The sequence below is a fragment of the Ovis aries genome, chromosome 3, assembly GCF_016772045.2.
Source record: "Ovis aries strain OAR_USU_Benz2616 breed Rambouillet chromosome 3, ARS-UI_Ramb_v3.0, whole genome shotgun sequence".
In the NCBI taxonomy this organism is placed as follows: Eukaryota; Metazoa; Chordata; class Mammalia; order Artiodactyla; family Bovidae; genus Ovis; species Ovis aries.
This window is the reverse complement of record NC_056056.1, coordinates 62,015,416-62,034,439: the sequence shown is the minus strand read 5'-3', so window position 1 is coordinate 62,034,439 and position 19,024 is coordinate 62,015,416. Positions and strand designations below refer to the sequence as shown.

Here is a 19,024-nt window from a genome sequence, read left to right as displayed (position 1 = left end):
CACAAGAGAAGATTACAGATGGACATCAACAGATGGTCAACACTGAAATCAGACTGATTATAAACTTTGCAGCCAAAGATGGAGAAGCTTTAAACAGTCAGCAGAAACAAGATTGGGAGCAGCTCTATACAGTCAGCAAAAACAAGACTGGGAGCTGACTGTGGCTCAGATCATGAACTCCTTATTGCCAAATTCAGACTTAAATTGAAGAAAGTGGGGAAAACCACTAGACCATTCAGGTATGACCTAAATCAAATCCCTTATGATTATACAGTGGAAGTGAGAAATAGATTTAAGGGACTAGATCTGATAGACCGAGTGCCTGGTGAACTATGGACGGAGGTTTGTGACATTGTACAGGAGACAGGGATCAAGACCATCCCCAAGAAAAAGAAATGCAAAAAAGCAAAATGGCTGTCTGAGGAGGCCTTACAAATACCTGTGAAAAGAAGAGAAGCCAAAAAGCAAAGGAGAAAAGGAAAGATATACCCATTTGAATGCAGAGTTCCAAAGCCTTCCTCAGTGATCAGTGCAAAGAAATAGAGGAAAACAATAGAATGGGAAAGACTAGAGATCTCTTGAAGAAAATTAGAGATACCAAGGGAATATTTCATGCAGAGATGGGTTCAATAAAGGACAGAAATGGTATGGACCTAACAGAAGCAGAAGATATTAAGAAGAGGTGGCAAGAATATACAGAACTGTACAAAAAAGATCTTCACGACCCAGATAATCACAATGGGGTGACCACCCACCTAGAGCCAGACATCCTGAAATGTGAAGTCAAGTGGGCCTTAGAAAGCATCACTACGAACAAAGCTAGTGGAGGTGATGGAATTCCAATTGAGCTATTTCAAATCCTGAAAGATGATGCTGTGAAAGTGCTGCACTCAATATGCCGGCAAATTTGGAAAACTCAGCAGTGGCCACAGGACTGGAAAAGGTGTTTTCATTCCAATCCCAAAGAACAGCAACGCCAAAGAATGCTCAAACTACCGTACAATTGCACTCATCTCACACGCTAGTAAAGTAATGCTCAAAATTCTCCGAGCCAGGCTTCAACAGTACATGAACCGTGAACTACCAGATGTTCAAGCTGGTTTTAGAAAAGGCAGAGGAACCAGAGGTCAAATTGCCAACATCTGCTGGATCATCGAAAAAGCAAGAGAGTTCCAGAAAAACATTTATTTCTGCTTTATTGACTATGCAGATCACAAAAAACTGGATAATTCTTCAAGAGATGGGAATACCAGACTACTTGACCTGCCTCTTGAGAAATCTGTATGCAGGTCAGGAAGCAACAGTTAGAACTGGACATGGAACAACAGACTGGTTCCAAATAGGAAAAGGAGTACATCAAGGCTGTATATTGTCACCCTGCTTATTTAACTTATATGCAGAGTACATCATGAGAAACCCTGGGCTGGATAAAGCACAAGCTGGAATCAAGATTGCTGGGAGAAATATCAATAACCTCAGATATGCAGATGACACCACCCTTATGGCAGAAAGTGAAGAACTAAGGAGCCCTTGGTGGAAGTCAAAGAGGAGAGTGAAAATTTGGCTTAAAGCTCAACATTCAGGAAACTAAGATCATGGCATCTGGTTCCATCACTTCATGGCAAATAGATAGGGAAACAGTGACAGACTTTATTTTCTTGGGCTACAAAATCACTGCAGATGACTGCAGCCATGAAATCAAGACCATTACTACTTGGAAGAAAAGTTATGACTAACGTAGACAGCATATTCAAAAGCAGAGATGTTACTTTGCCAACAAAGGTCTGTCTAGTCTAGGCTATGGTTTTTCCAGTAGTCATGTATGGGTGTGAGTTGGACTATAAGGAAAGCTGAGTGCCGAAGAATCAATGCTTTTGAACTGTGGTGTTGAAGACTCTTGAGAGTCCGTTGGCTTGCAAAGAGTTCCAGCCAGTCTATCCTAAAGGAAATCAGTCCTGAATATTCATTGGAAGGACTGATGTTGAAACTCCAATACTTTGGCCACCTGATGCCAAGAGCTGACTCATTTGAAAAGATCCTGATGCTGGGAAAAGATTGAAGGAGGGAGGAGAAGGGGACAACAGAGAATGAGATGGTTGGATGGCATCACCGACTGAATGGATATGAGTTTGAGTAAACTCTGGGAGTTGGTGGTGGACAGGGAGGCCTGGTGTCCGTGGGGTCGCAGAGTCGGACACGACTGAGTGACTGAACTGAACTGAATCGACATCTAACGGGTGGGACAGTTCTCAGGGCTTCTGAGAATCAGCTTCCCAGATTACAATCCTCAGTTTGGCTCGAATAAAATTTCTTTTGTTCTTCTTACATTGATTATTGAATTTTCATTGACTGTTGTCTCACTGTTTCATCGACTGCTGAGTTTTGAGAGGACTTTAGGTATTCTGACTGCAAGTTCTTTCAAACATGTGATTGGGGAACATTTCCTCCCAGTCTGTAGTTTGTTATTTCATTATAACTCACCAGCATCTTCCACTAAGGAGACAGTTTTTGATTTTGATAAATTGCAACTTGTCATTTCTTTTGTTTTCTGAATCATGCTTTTGCTGTGGTGTTTAAGAACTCATGACCCCTAGTCACAAAGGTTTTCTTTTGTCTCACACTTTATATTTAGATATATGACTTTGAGTTCATCTTTTCAGTAAGTGGAAGGCTTATGTCAGGAGCCATTTTTGTGCATCTGGATGTCTGATTGCTCCAGCGCTACCCCTTCTCCGTTAAATTGCCATGGAACCTTAAAGGGCCTCCTTGACATCACAGCCCCCTGGGCAGGTGTCAGGATTAAGTAACATGGTGTCACCTCACGGAGAAGGCAGTGGCACCCCACTCCAGTACTCTTGCCTGGAAAATCCCATGGACGGAGGAGCCTGGTAGGCTGCAGTCCATGGGGTTGCTGAGAGTCAGACATGACTGAGCGGCTTCACTTTCACTCTTCACTGTCATGCACTGGAGAAGGAAATGGCGACGGGGGAGCCTGGTGGGCTGCCGTCTGGGGTTGCACAGAATCGGACACGACTGAAGCGACTTAGCAGTAGCAGCAGTGAAGATACCCTGTGAACACAGAGGCGGTTCGATTTTTTTTTTTAACATGGACTTAGACACAGCACTACTTAAACTTTGTTACAGAAAAAACTACATACATAATAGTTTAAAATGGCTTTTTTTAGAAAGAAATGTGGCACTCTTTTAAATTGAGGCATAACTGACATGTAATTTGTTAGTCTCAGGTGTACAACATAATGATTCCATGTTTGTACACATTGCAAAATGATCACAATGTCTAGTTAACATTGGTCATCATGCAGTTACAAAATTTTTTCTTATAATCATAACTTTTAAGATCTATTCTCTTAGCAATTTTCAAAGATGTAATACATATTAATAACTATAGTCACCAAGCTGTATATGATGTCTCTATGAATTATTTATTTTATAACTGGAAGTTTGTGTCTCTTGACCCTCTCCACCCATTTTGCCCACCCTCACCCCCCACCCCACACCCCCTGCCCCCTGCCACTGACAGCCACCAATCTGTTCCCTGTATCAATGAGCTTGGTTTTTTTAATCATTCCACATGTAAGTGAGATCATACAATATTTGTCTTTCTCTGACTTTTTAGTAGTGTCCTATCCATGCTGTTGTAAATAGCAAGATTACTTATCTGTGGCTGAATAATATTTCATTGTTACACAGACCACATTTTCTCATTAAATCTTTCATTAGTGGACACTTGGGTTGTTTCCAAAATGGCTTTCTTAAGCACTAGTCCTATATCCTTATGGTTCCATGTCTCAAAGCCGTTCAAGTTAAGCAAAACATAACAGTTATTCTTAACAATTATGAACATTTATTAAGCACCAAGAGTATACTGCACTGGTTGCTATGTAAAAACATAATTATTGACATAGTGTCCCTGCCACTGAGTTTACAATCGAAAATGAAATACAACAATGCTGTAAGCCAACTTCAAAATTTCCTTAATTTAGAAATTGCTATTTTGGCAAACAAATAAGGCAAAAATGACCTACCATCAGTTACAATGTTAGTAAGATGTAAAGAATGTTTGACTCGTACCCAGACATTTTCCCAATTATATTAGGCTTGATAAGGAAAAGAGCGCTTAGAAATGTAGTAAACAATGAATTATTTCAAATCCTTATAGGATTTTAAGCAAAGATTTGTTCACTAGCCTGAGCTTCTCCCTTCTGGGAGGAAGCCATGTGAAACTAAGTAAGTCCATCCTCTCATGCACTGACAACCATTTACTCCTTACTCCTGGTGAGAGCTCATTGATCCCTTGCAGGGGGCAGGGAGTATGTGTCTGGATAAAACACCCCATGGCCTTGGAGGCTTCAAGGGGCAAACTTGCAGGAATTACAAACTCATATTTTATGAGAGAGGTGAGCAGCAGGACCTCTGGGCACAGAAGAGACATGAAGCCTGTAGTGATTCAGCCCATGCCTCTTCCCAGTGATTAGAAACAGGTAAGTGGGCGCTTTCTGCTCTGGATTTCCTGTGTGGGAGCATTTAGGAATTTAGCATCAAGACCCCAGACTGCAGATCCTGCACTGTATCCACAGTACAGTATTTAATAAATATTTTAAAGATTTTTGTTGCTGGTCATGTATTAGCTGACAAAGGCACGATGAAGGGAATTTGATTCTTGCTGTCAGATGCAAAGACTGTTCAGACTTCTGAACACAGTCTAAAGTATATATTATTTTCTATCACTGATTGTATTTGGAACTCTAAAAGAGCACTAAAAAAAATTAAGTTATTGGTTATAAATTAACTGAAAACTGAAATACAATTTACTCTAAAGTGCATGCACAAGTATTTAAAAATACATGCATACAAATATCTTAATGGCAGACTGGTAGCATCCTGAGATTTTTTTTTTTATGGCAAAATAACATTTCAGCAATTTTTTGAAAATACCAATAATTTTCCCCTTAGAAGCCCATCTTTGCAACTTTCTTTTATATGATAACATAGTTAAGTAGCAGCAACATTTAAAAAATGTTCACAAACTTCACTTTGCATATAGGTTTATGGAGAAAGACATCCAGAAACTTTAAGATAAAACTTTGCAAAATAAAATAATTCACTACTTTTGGCCTAAAGTTGACACTTAAACACCACTTTTCCAATTTAAAAGTGTTACTTATACATACAGTAAATAAAATATAATTATAAGATTTGTAATAAAAACTTGAAACACATATCAACATAATTCTCTTCTAATTAAGATCACAAATTAATTTCAATGTGTTTCCCTAAAAAGAAGAAAAAAATTTTAATATAATCATAGCTGTGGTAAATGCATTTGAGTTTACAAATCTCATTCAATGCACTTGTTTTTAGTTTGTAAGGTATGAAACAGCTAGAATTCCTGATTAATGTATGTATTTTTCTAAGGCAAGGCAAGTATATTTATATATAAAGCATAGATATTAGCATGGTTATAAAGGCAATATGATCAATACATAAACATTCACGTTTTTTAAGTGATACATTCCAAACTACTTAACATTTAATTTCATGTCCTACTCTAAGACTGCATCTGTGACCTTAAGCTTCAAAGTATAATTGCTGTAATACATGAAAAAATACTTCATTTTTCCAATATTGTAAAGTATACTGTATTTTCAAATACCTAGTATAAATTTTTTTTGCACAAAATTTTAAAAAGAATACTATTAGCTAGCTATAACTACTATGTTAAGTAACTGTATAAAGAAGTTCACAAAGGAGAACAAAAACTAAAACTAAGCTTAATACTTATTGCATTTAACCATAACAAAAAAAGTCCCCAAATCAAGTAGTTCTGAATACACTTGTTTCATATATGAGTAATGTGTATATTCATTTTACAGTCACTAGTTTGATAAACACACTAAGATTCTGTGAGATATGGTTTTCTTTTTTATATCCTCCCCAACTGCAGTTGTAATTAATTTTCTTTCAAATACAAAGTAAATAATGTTTATATTTTTTTATCTGAGTCATGTAAAAACTGACTCCTTTCATTTTTAAAAGTTATATTTAATATTTTGGACCCTAATTAAAATTTAACATTTAACCATGTTTCTTTTTCTATTATGTATCATCTACATTTCAACAAACTGATAAGGGTTATTAACAAAGGCAAATCTTGATCTCATCCATGTTTTAAATATGATGACAAACTTTTTTTCTCTTTAATGAGAAAAAGGAGATGAAGAACACCAGCAGGTGTTCAATAGGTCCTCTTTGCTCTCAACGATTTTGAGACACAACTTTAAGACAGGGTGCATCAGGTCAGGCAATGTTGTGGTCTCTTATCTTTGCATAGAAGAGAAAAAATAAAGGAAGTTATTTCCTTCCTAAGGTCTCAGCTAGCTTCTTAAGTCTTTTCTTCAGCTCCAACGGAAATTTCTCATAGCACTTCTTACAGACTGGCTTCATGTCAAACTCCACAAATTTATTCCTAAAGTTAATAATAATAAAGTATTAGTGGAAATGTATTCACATTTGTATACAGACATACAGATAATGTGCAGTAATTTTATTGAAGTAAATGAAGACACTATGCATATTACAACTATATTCATATTAGCAAAAAACTGTAATTCTACTCTCAATTCTAATCATTATGGTAAACATAAACTGCAATACTATTTGAAGAAAGTTGCCCTTATAAACTGCTCTTGTACAATGATCTATGTGATACAGAATGCTGATTACATTTTAGTCTGTGCTAAGTATGCAGGGAATCTAACGTGAATAAAACTCAGATAAAGTCAATCATTTTAAAATACTGTGAGAACACTTTTTAAAAATAGTTATTCAGAGCAAAGAACTCTCTCTCTCTGATAAGACTGATACTCTTTACTGAAGGTGTAATTACCTCATGTAGTATTTTACATGGGGGAGCTCTGAGGCTTCATCTTGCCGGGCCTCCTGTCCCAACAACAACGGTCATCTTCAAAAAGAAAAACCTAAACTAACATCTAGGTTGCTTTGGTTGGCTGTCTCGCAGAAAATTCAAGAGCACCAGTGGACCATTTGGCCTGTGGCCACATCTGTGATCAGTGTGTATATGGAGAACTCAATTCTTTAAAAGCCAGGACAGCACACACCCTCAATTCACTTGTGCAATTCCGGACACATGTTGAGAAGGCCTCCTAGCTACAGGTGATGCACTTCCAGTTGACAGCTATCAGCGCTCATAGCCGTTGAGGTCATGAGTTCCTAATTGTGAATGGAACAAATGCAGAACTTTCTAACTAGTTCAATTTCTGTGAAATTACATCTAGGAAATGTGTGGGACACGTTCAGTGACACACTGTTATCTGTTACAAATTATTACATCTGTTGATACAATTTTAAAGAACAAAAATAACAAAATCCTGACCACATATTTAAACTGAAAACCCTTTTTTTTTTAAACACCATGTGAGAATTATTTTCTGATTTTTTTTCCAGAGATCCTAATGATGACAGTAATTCAAATGTTATGTTTCAATTGGCAATTTGATTTAAATAGTGCTATTGAGTTAAAAAGTTCTCCCAAAGTGTTCTACAGACCCCATGAACTATAGCTTGCCAGGCTCCTCTGTTCATGGGATTTTCCAGGCAAAAATACTGGAGTGGGTTACCATATCCTTCTCTAGGGGATCCTCCCAACTCGGGTTGAACCCACATCTGCTTTAGCAGGTGGATTCTTTACCACTGAGCCACCAGGGAAGCCTGCTAAGCAAACCTTACGTTGTGTTCATTTTCTATCTGAATTTTAATTTTTCTTTGTAGAAGAAAACTTGAAAACTGAAACAATAAAAAACTTTTGGAACTTAGAACACAATGGTCCCTATGAAGAACTGAGACAGTCTTTCTAACAATGCAAGAGAATTTCAAAGACTGAAATATGTCCTGTGAAAACCAGGAATTGTACAAAAACACATACACATATCCAGAGATGCCGTATCTTATTCTCTACTCTAGATGGTCTCTGCTTAGATAGGAAACATGCTGAGAGGGTTTAGTTTAACGTAGAACTTAGAACATGTAGCACTGGAACTGACCAATTATATTATTTTAGGCATAGAAGCGAAAAACTAGGATTTTAAAAGCTGTAATGATCAGATAGAAATACTTTGAAACTTTTACAATATCTATTAAGAGATTAGAATTCTTCCCTTTGAATCCACTGGAAAAAAAAGAAAACTATACCATATTGTGATTAAAAAACGAGCTGAGAGAGTCTACAGATTCAAGTAAGCAAGTACAGTACAGGTTATGTGAAGGGTGGACCCTATTAAAGTGTGTAATTTAATAATTAGGCAAAAAGATCAGCTCTACACAGGACAAGCCCACCTATGTCAGCCTCTGGCAGCTACAAATACATGCCAAAAAGAAACAAGAAAAGCAAGAGACGAAACCAGGATCAACATGTATTCTAGAGGACTAACCACAGGAGAAAGCAGTAGAAATGGTGGCAGAGGGACAGAAAAGCTCACAGACAGACTGGCTTTTTCTTTTTCTGCTTGTCCTTATCCTTGGCTTCTCTCTCCCGCTTGGCAAGTCTCCTCTTAAATTCTTCTGGCATTTTCTCATAACAATGTTTGCAGACTGGCTTTAGATCAATCTCAACAAACTTATCCCTTTGTGTAGGACAGAGAAGGAACAAAAGAAAAGAGGGAACGATTAAAGGAGGAACCTTTGCTTTGAGAAGGCCTGGACAGAAAGAAGCAAGAAGCACCAGGTCTTTCCTTTCCAACACTGAATGCTCTCCACAATGTCCCCCGCGGGTCCCACTGGGCTCGCAGGCCCAGTGCACACTTACTTGAGTGTCAGCTTGGCGCTGCAGGTGGAACAGGCAAAGCAGTGCACACACCAGGCCTTGTTGAGGGCGGAGACCACTGGGGGGGAGAGGGGATGGTCACTCACGTGCAGCTCGGCTCACCACCAACCCCTTCCCCAGGCCACTTCTCTAGGGCTTTCCTCACAAAAGAATCACACACGGCATTAAGCATCTCAGTGCCGTTAACTGATGCTCACGGAATCAGTTGAAGTTACTCACTAATTTATCTATCACACTGTTAGAACACACAGTCCCAGCTCTGCATCTGTCTCCCACAACTGCAGGCCTCATCTCAGGGAAGGCCATCACTGCCTTTCAACCTGTATTGATGGTTAATGTTTCAAGGCATCTAAACAGTAGATGCCAAGTCCTCCCATCAGAGCCCCCACTCCCCAGCGTCGAAGGTGCAGCCCAACTCTCCTGGCACCGCTACCTGCCTCCTGCCACCGGCCCCACAAGGAAGTCTGAACTAGGCAGGTAATTAAAACAGGAGCCAGGTGCTAACCGACTAGCCGGGGTGAGTCTGCCTCCCAAGCTGACACTAAGCTCCTCTGCCCGCTTCTCTCTCCTGGTAACTGCCTCCCGCAGGTGGAGGTGAGATTTATTTCCACCGGCACTAAAGATCACTTTCCTGAAGCCACCCCTTCACAAAGGGCACTTGGGCAGTGTTTCAGAAAGTATTTCCCAAATTCGGCTCTCTGCCCAGAGGCATGAAGCAGGCTGGAAACAGCAGTGTTTACAACTTCACCAGGAAGCTTCTGGCAGAATCTGCTAATGACTGCTGGCAAACAGCTGCTTCCTTTCCATGCTAGTCAATCAGGCATCCTCATACGGGACCAGGGGCAGGTTCTGGAAAGGTCTAGAGACAACCACCAGGTGTTCACGTCTGCAGGGTTCAGGGGGCCCTCCCCAAGTGCTCCTAATGAACACACCTCGCAGCTTCCACGGAAAGTAATTCCAGGAATGGGAGGAAGAAGCAAGACTCGGGATCAGTCGTTTCTATGCTAATGACCTTGCAGCACTGGCCTAAAGTGTCATCACAAGTGAGCAACAAGTTTAATTCTCAGGAGTTAGCATTTCACGGCTAGAAATCACTTGGGAAATACACCAAAGAAAGAGGAAAAGTAACCGATGACCATCGCAACATTTTCCAATTTTCACATGACCCAGGGGTTTTGTGTCCAAAGGTGCCCTACAGGTGCTCACCATCGCCTTCTATAACACGGTTGCAGTGGAAACAAACATCACCAAATAGCTGGAAACAGGAAAGGACAAAAAAAAAGTGGTAAAATTAAAGATATGTTACAACTAAGTATCAGAACACCAAACATTTAATATAATTTCAGTTCTTTGTACAACTTGAAAACAAATACCCTATAGCATGTTTCTAGCTTCCATATACATGCATTAACATACAATATTTTTCTTTCTGACTTACTTCACTCCGTATAATAGGCTCTAGCTTTATCCACCTCAGTAGGACTGACGCAAATGAGTTCTTTTTTCATAGCTGAGTAATATTCCATTGAATTGACAGAATAGTGCGGAAACATTTACATTACCATATGTAAAAAAGATAGCAAGAGGGAATTTTCTGTGTGACACAGGGAGTGCTCTGTGACCACCTAGAGGAGTGGGAAGCATGGGAGATGGGAAGGAGTTTCAGGAAGGAGGGGATATATGTATACCTGTGGCTGATTTACAGTGATGTGTGGCAGATGCCAACAACAATTATCCTTCAATTAAAAAAAAATAGCCTGGCTACCTAAACTCAATTTGCTGCTACTAGAGATGATCAGTAAATGCTCACTGACTAGTTTTTACTTCCTACAATGAAAACATTTTACTATTCATGTTGATGAAAAACATGAGAACCCCAGACTAGGCCCAGCACTGGAGTGGAAAATAGGCCGGAAGGACATTACTCGGTAAAGTGACAGAACTGGAATGGACAGAGTAATCAATACTGATAACAGCGGTTAGACCAGTGAGCCCCATATTCTTGGGAAGCACACACCGAAGCGTTCGGGGTAAAGGACCACAGGGAATTTATCATCAAATGCTTTAGAAAAGAATCAGCACACTTTTGTACGTGTACATTGACTCGCATATAATGAGACGAGCATTTATGTGCGCGTCAGAGAAGGCAGGAAGGACACACACGTGATGAAGCGGGTACTGAATCTGAGTACAACGTGTAGGCATTTTCTTTGTATTTATTATTTTACCACTTTTCTCTGAGTATGCAGTGATTTTACAAATAAAAAGTTAAAAAGCCATGTGTATAGCCCAGTGCACGTTTCCCCAGAGCTCTCTTTGCACGTAACTGTGGAGAAGCTCAAGTTCACATAAGTGTGTGTCACATTCAAAGAGCCCATCTCTACCTGGTTGTAGTGGGTTTCACAGTATGCCAGGCCCTTCCTCTCGTAATGGCGATGTCCAAGGAATGGCTTCTCACACTTAGCACAGACAAAATGCTGGAAGAAACGGCATTAGGTCATACTTGCAACACCATGTTTTATTTATGTAGTGAAGCAAAGCCCTAGAGCTAAAGAGAAGATCCATGAAAGCCTAGGCGCTGGTGTCACCTGGGTCACAAGCGACCCTGCAGTGCTCCCACCCTTCACCCAGCATCCGGAGGCCCTGACTCAACAGCAGAATGAGAACAGAGAGGATACGTGGACGCTTCTCTGGGTTGGACCAGGAACTAAGAGGTCTCCCTGCACCGTCACGGCTGATCACAGCACCGTGCCATCTACGTTCTTAGTTTTCCACAAAGTTGACTGTCACCAAGTGGCCTCACTCGCCCCTCAGCATCCCCCAGCCTTGCTGGCACCCCTGAGCCTTGGGTGTGTGAGGGCCCCATTACCCCGCCACAGGCACTCACCTCCACGTGCCACTGCTTGCCCATGGCGTTCACCACACGCCCCTCGATGGGCCGGCGGCAGGCACCGCAGATGGGCACCCCCATCTTGTCGTGGCATGGCAGGCAGTACAGCTCCCCCTTGAGCTCCCGGGCGTCGGCAGTCAGCTCCTTCCTGCCCGAGAGGGGAACCACTGAGTACCACCAGCAAGGCGAGAGCCGTCGGCTGGTGCGGCTGATGCCCTCAGATAAGGCATCTGAATAGACCACCGCAACAACCCCATAACTGCTTGCTCCCCCCAGAGGTGGTCACAGCGATCGACCAGCTTCAGCAGGCTTCATATTCGTGTCAACATAAACACCACTCAGCGATGACCAGTCAGACGTACCCCCACGCAGGCCCTTGTCGCTGCTCTCCTTGTTTTCCTTAAGAAGCTGGGGGAGAGGGATGCAGGCCCGGGGACAGACCTGCTAATGCTACCTTCTTAAAATAACAAGAGTGTGGAGACCAGTTCCACTTCCTGACACTCACTAACAAGCTGCTAAGAACAGCAGTGGGTTCACAGAAAACATACAGACCAAATGCCCAGACCGCTCCCCCGACGGATGCTTGAGTTCACTGCCGTCTTCAGTCTCCTGAGTCAATAAACCAAGGTGGCCCCCAAGCCAAGATGAGTTTCATCTGTTTTTAAAAGGTTCTTTAGGAGAAGTGCTCATGGAGAATGAACAGAGGGAGGACAGGCAAGAAAATCTGACCAAGCCGGAACTGAATCCCCAAAACAAGCTGTCTGTCAGCTTTCACTGCAGCTCTCTACTCCCCGTGGTAACAGCCAGGACAGTCATACCGACTATGGTCAAGTACCTTTTCCATTAAATTCTTATACTACCCAGCAGATTGTGAAACGCATAGCCTAACACCTTATCCTGAGCTTCTGAAGAAAAAACAAAATTGCCTTTAGATGTAAATAGAGAGTGAAAGTAAACAGATGTAGTTTAAACGCTAATGGTTACAACTGTGAAAGTTATATCCATTTTGATACAAAGATAAGACCATTTAAAGTTTTTTTCTTTGCATGGGAGGGGGACCCTGTATTAAAAACAATGTGATGAAAAACAGCTGTGGGGATCACTGGGGCTATTTTAATGTGAGCTGATTATTTAAAGGTATTAGGGCTTTCCAGGTGACACAGTGGTAAAGAATCCACCTGCCAATGCAGGAGACACAGGTTTGATCCCTGGGTCGGGAAGATCCCCTGGAGGAGGGCACGGCAACCCACTCCAGGATTCTTGCCTGGGAAATCTCATGGACAGAGGATCCTGGTGGGCTACAGTCTGTGGTGTTGCAAGAGTCAGACACGACTGAGTGACTGAGCACACACATTTAAAGGTACATGTTTATGCACACTTGTACACACACACACACACACGGCAACATGTTCCCCAGTGAGACCTCATGAAGGGTCTGGGGTTCTCTGTGTTGAGTCTCTTGACTCTCCTATAGGTTTAACATTTTCCAGATTGAAAGCTGAAGAAAACCAGTTTGGATGCTGGAGTAACAGTAATACCCAAGTCAGTGCGTTCACTTATTTCCACTGTCTGTACAGTGTAAGCAAGAGAACATGGGCCTACCCGCAGTTGGCGCAGTTGAAGTGGTCTGGATGGTAGGGGTCGTTCTTGAATATCAGGGGCTGCTCGTCAATGATGGCGTGGCACTTCTGGCAGATGTATTTGCCGAGGCCCCGGGCTTTCTCCCGGTTATGACAGGGGCGACACAGGTGCCTAAACAGAGCCACAGAAGCTGACATTTAAAATCCAACGTTCTGATAATTGAAAAAAAAAAAAGCTTCCCATATCTATGCAAAGAAATTCAAGAGACCATTTCTTAAAAATCATTGCTGTGTTTCAAGAGCAGAACCAAGCCCCACTTTCCACAGGAAGCTAATTACTCCCACCTGGATGATCAGGTAGCGCTTAAAAGACCCCCCGGCAGCTGTGCCAGATGTAGGACAATGCCAGGCCGTCCCCCACAGGCCTGGCCATGCCACACTGCACGTGCATGACCTGGGAGCACAGGCCACCCTGCGGCGCCACCCTGCCCCCCCACCCACCTGCCTTGAGGGGACCGGTGCCCTGCTCGTACCTCCCGGCGTTCTTGACGAAACCGATGTCGGCCAGGACCTCCTGGCACAGGTCGCAGCGGAAGCACTCGGGGTGCCAGCTGTTGTTCATGGCTTTGATCACCCGGCCGATGATGAATTCGCCTGCAGGAGGGACGCTCAGGCCGCAGCTCAGCCTCCCTGCCCACAGCCCTGGGAAACCACTCTTCCTGTGCTAGGACCCCGCAGGAGGTGCTGCGTTAGGAAAACGCCTCCATGTCCCCTGAGCCCCTGTGTTTGGCCCCACAGCCACATTCTTGGGCCATCTCCTCTCATCTCTGGGTCTGCTCTCCTTTTCTAAACAAGGTGTGGGCTCTCCCTCTCCAAGGCCTGTGGTTATATCAGGTCATGGGCACAGAAAGCAGAAGTCCACAGCCCGCTTTCTTGTGATGCAGACTTAACTTCTTCCTGCATCCAGGCTTCTCAGCATCTACTCACTAATCCCACGTTCTTTGGCTGTGTGACTGGCAGACCACCCCTGTGCCTCTCAAGGTCCCCACTGCCCCCCACCGACTGCATTGACAAAAGGGAACTGCACGGAAGCCCGGCAGGTCCTGGGGTCAGTCACCCCTCGGGCCATGAGAACCAGTGCTCTCGGTTTGGGACTCTCCCAGGTGGTTAACCTCGATGACAGGGCGTGAGGCTGACAAGCACCTGACAACTCTCCTTCCTACGCAGCTCGTGGGAGGAAGTCCTGCAGAAGGAAACTTACTTTTCACGGCAGATTGGGCACCAACACTTACCACACTGATGACAGCAAGGAGCAAAGAGCATCTGGAAGTCATGTTCACAGTACTTCCTTCCTTCAAACTGAAACAGAAAGTACCGCCCCCCTGAGTAGGAGACAGCCCCAGGATCCATCATCCTCCTGAGGCCTGTGAAGCAGAGGGGCACCCTCTGGCACCTTCCACATGCCTGCGTGTGGATATAGGACAGGCTCCCCGACCAGCTGAGATTAGAAGTGACCCTCCGCCTCCAGAGAGCAATGAGCCCCCCTGCTCACCAGGCTTCACCAGGTCTTTGCTCAAACCCCACCTACAGGGTGGAGGAGAACCACAGACCCCTCTCCCCATGTTGAAAAAAAAAAATTTACAGACAGTAAATATTCTAGCATATTTTAACTGTCTTCCCTTTTGTGTGATGTGCAGTGCTTAGTCAGTTGTGTCCGACTCTTTGTGACCCCATGGACTGTAGCCCGTCAGGCTCCTCTGTCCATGGAATTCTCCAGGCAAGAATATTGGAGTGGGTTGCCATGCCATCCTCCAGGGGATCTTCCTGACCCAGGGATCAAACCCAGGTCTCCTGCATTGCACGTGGATTCTTTACCATCTGAGCCTCCAAGGAAGCCCATTACAAAGATTATTACTATACAAATGATCAAAATGTAAATATGGGGACTTCCCTGGCCATCCAGTGGTTATGCAGGGGACTTGGGTTTGATCCCTGGTCCCAGAAGATTCCACAAGTGGAGGAGCAGTTAAGCCCACGTGCCGTAACTACCAAGCCCATGTGCCTCAACTACGAAGCCTGCATGCCTCGACTAGAGAGCCTTTGCACCAGAATCAAAGGTCTCACATAATGCAGTGAAGATTCTGATGCAGCCAAGTCAATCTATCAATTTGATCAATAGTTTTTAGGAAAGCATGTTACAAGTGTTAAATTGCATTTGCTGTTTGATTATTTGCACAAGCAGCATATCCTACTGAGGTAAGCACGACCCCTCTTTCCCTCACAGTGATTTCAGTACTCCACTGATAAGGATGCCTGACACCTAGCAGACTTGGAGTTCAATGTTATCTAGCTTATTAATGTTTTCTGTCTGGGGGACTGCTTGCATCCTTCTCACAGTATGGGGAAAAGAAAGTGATGGAGAGGCAACAGCAAGCCACGCAGGTAGGAGCCTGCCTCTTCTCTTTTCCTCCTTAGAATTTCTCCTAAGGCCGTTGCCATAATTACCCATTGCAGTAAAAATCTTAGCTCTGAAAATAGTAGGTCAGGGAAAGAAAACCACATCAGATATCAGAGACCAAACTGAGTTCTAACCCTATTATGTCACTGGTCTGCTCTTGTCAAGGGCATGCAGCCTCTCTGGGCCTCGAGAAGGATCAGGCAGGTAGAGGGCTTTACAAGTGTGGAGACCAACGTCTCCTTGGGGCAGGCTCCCTGGACCCCTGAGACTGTGCTGAACGCCTGGCCACCAGGGGCCACAGCCTCCCCTGCACCAGCTTAGGGACTGGAGAGCCCTGCTTGGTCCCCAGAACCACCCTGAAGGCCATCACCCTTGACAGGAAGAGAGATTCCTGTTCTGACGGAGAGGGTTTCTGTCATAGGGAACGCATGCTGTGGTAACACAGTAGGAGCTGAAAAGATGTGTCTGAGCAACACGGTGTTCTGGAGTTTGTCCCGACACACATACTGTTCTGCTCTGCGGCCCCATGATTTCTGCAGGCTGGCTGCGAGCCCCCCTCCCAGGCCCCATTCCTATGGGAAAACACTGTCGGACTGACCAACAGCTGACTTACTAATGACCTCTAAAAGCCACCTTTCCTTCCTCAGGAGTGGCTTGTAAAACAGGAAAAGTTTAAAATCTGCAGGAGGGGAACCAAACAGCAGCCGCCTCTAGGTGTCACATAACTGTGTACACATATCACCATATAGAGACATGCGTGATAGGTGTGATCACACAGGCATGCACTCACACACAGACACAAGCATAGCCACACACATACCACACAGCCACACACCACACACAGATATACACAGAAACATACAGACACAGATATATACACAGACACACATACACATACACACATACACACTGTTGTCCTCACTCCCAGGTTGAGGCTGTCCCTAGACCAGCCCCGAAGCAGACGTGAAGGGGCATTTCAGGACAGTCAGCATGAACACACTTGCGCCCAGGGCCCACGGTAACAACCATAGGACCAGGAAGAATAGGTGTTTGGGAAAGAAGAGGAGACACTGAGAACAGGATAAGATGGGGTGCCCCCACCCCACAAATAAGAGCCCCTTTAGGACACAGGTGCTGGGGGCATCCACAGGGCTGACCACCACCCAGCATCACTGCCCAGCCCCCCCGCCACCCCCCCATCACTGGCCAGGCCTCCCTCCCTGTCCCTTCTACCCACCATCACTGCCCAGCCCCCACCAACACAGCATCACTGCCCAGCTCCCCAGCCCCAGCATCACTGCCCAGGCCCTCTCTCCCCGTCCCCTCTACCCAGTATCACTGCCCAACCCCTACAACCCCCACCCAGCATCACAGCCCCGCCCCCACAGCTCACCCACACCCACCTCATAGAAGAGGCCCTCTGGGAACTGCTGGAAGCACTGGGCGCACACGAAGCACTGCTCGTGGTAGAGCTCGCCATTGCTGTTGACAATCTTCTCAGCGGGCGCAAAGCCGCCCCGGCAGCGCTCGCAGCTGGCGTTGGCCAGGGCGTTGGCCATGTTGCTGCAACAGACAGACAGGGGACATGGGTCACAGACGGCAGCCCTCCCTGAGAACTTGGTCTGGGGTCACAAAAACTGTGTCTTGTCCATAAAGCCAGCTTCCCGCCTGCGACCCAAGGTCTCAAGCCCACTTTCTCAAGTGGCATCTGGGTGCAGACCCTCTGGTTCGCTAACATCCTGCATCCTCCTGCCAACAGCCCAGAGAGCACCCTACCCCCTGCTCAGCCCGTGAGGAGCCAGGGCTGCAGGGGAGCCTCATGAGCCACCTCAAAGGGCTGAACTGAGGGCCTGACACTGGCTTCACTGAACTCCCCCCCAACACGGTCTGGACAGGCTGAAGGCACAGCCAAGATACAGGACCCGGCTGGTGAGGCCTGCCAAAGCAGCTTCAGTCCTACAGTCCCATGGAGGGGCAAATGCCAAACATGGACACTGGGAGACGGATCTGAATACAGTCACTGGGAGATGGATCTGAATGCCACAGAGTTTCCCATCCTGAGAACATTCTACAGCCGGTGATGTCAGGTCCAGAGACTGACAAGCCCAGCCTCACATAGCTGTCTGGTTCAGGGGAGACACAGGCCCAGAATCCAGGCTCCCCCGCCCAGGAGCCACAACGGGATGATGGTATCATGCTCGACAGGACCTGAGAGACCTGTCAGGAAAGAGGAACCGCGACAAGACCCTGGCTGAGGAGCTACCAGCCAGGTTCCCCTGGACCCCGAACACTCGGGCGCATTCAGTAAAGGGAAAGCACCTGACCAAGCCCCCGATCAGGTCTTTCCAGACTGTGGGCTCCGGTGAAGGACTTTGGGTCCCTGGATGGGCCCCAGGCGGAAGGCCCTGGCAGAGCTGGTACTGGCCCAGCGGCTTCATGATTTGCAAGTTTATTTTCAGATACCCAGACACCCACTCAGAGCACGTGCTCCACTGTGTGTCGGGTCCCAGGGGCAGCGTCTGCGCCCCCAGACACGCATTCAGCCCTCCTTGGGCAGTCACTGCCAACCTCCGGAGCCTGCCCAGCCCCCAAGGGGGAGGTAGAGATCCCCCCACCCCTTGGAGGACCACTGCCTTGTCCCCATCACAGCCCACATCTCACTGCTTCCTTAGCAAGGTCTGCACAGAGCACACCTCACCCCCACTCCCATGGAAGATGACCCCACCCTCTCCTGGCAACGGTCTCACAGAGAAACATCCTGCTTTGTCGACTTCACAGTCCATGCAGAAGTCCACGTCCACGACCCCACACCAAAAAACTCTATTAAAGCATTGCCAGGAAAGGAAGGGAGGGATGTGGCCTTGATACTTGGCAAACTTGACCTAAGTCTCCTACTGAATCGAACTTTCTACTTGTTGTTGAAAAAGCGCTGGGGATCAAGGAGAGAAGCCGTCAGCTCCCTCGTCAGCCGACTTTGCTGCGAGCCAGATGAACGAGGGCAGTCAGGTTCTGGTTCTCTTCTCCTAACAGGGACCAAAATCTACAGGTGCTCCTCAGCAACGCGCGGTGGCCCACAGCCACCCCCACAGGCCCAGTACTGCTCCGAGAGTTGAATAAGAAAAAGCCTATAAAACCACTTTGGAAACCAAAAAGAGCTACTCAAACATCAAACATTGTTACTAATTTAAAATTCTCTCAAAAGAGTCACTGAATTCTCAGTGATTTTAGCAGAATCC

At 45.2% G+C, this 19,024-nt stretch overlaps 1 protein-coding gene across 4 annotated transcripts in view; it reads right to left on the bottom strand.

The window, feature by feature from the left end:
• Positions 1-3,845: 3,845 nt before the first annotated feature.
• LIMS1 (LIM zinc finger domain containing 1) overlaps positions 3,846-19,024 on the bottom strand; it is an 81,596-nt gene continuing 66,417 nt past the window's right edge. For 3 of the 4 annotated variants that reach the window (XM_042246092.1, XM_060412127.1, XM_042246093.1), the window contains 9 exons: positions 17,192-17,351; positions 14,623-14,689; positions 13,864-13,984; positions 13,353-13,502; positions 11,748-11,898; positions 11,245-11,337; positions 10,067-10,115; positions 8,843-8,918; positions 3,846-6,487 (listed from right to left, as the gene is read on the bottom strand). In XM_042246092.1, the coding sequence (XP_042102026.1) occupies positions 6,373-6,487; positions 8,843-8,918; positions 10,067-10,115; positions 11,245-11,337; positions 11,748-11,898; positions 13,353-13,502; positions 13,864-13,984; positions 14,623-14,689; positions 17,192-17,351 (982 nt within the window). In that variant the 3' untranslated portion in view covers positions 3,846-6,372. Of the gene's footprint in view, positions 6,488-8,485; positions 8,661-8,842; positions 8,919-10,066; positions 10,116-11,244; positions 11,338-11,747; positions 11,899-13,352; positions 13,503-13,863; positions 13,985-14,622; positions 14,690-17,191; positions 17,352-19,024 lie in introns of those variants that run through there. The other variant, XM_060412128.1, reaches the window with a different exon arrangement.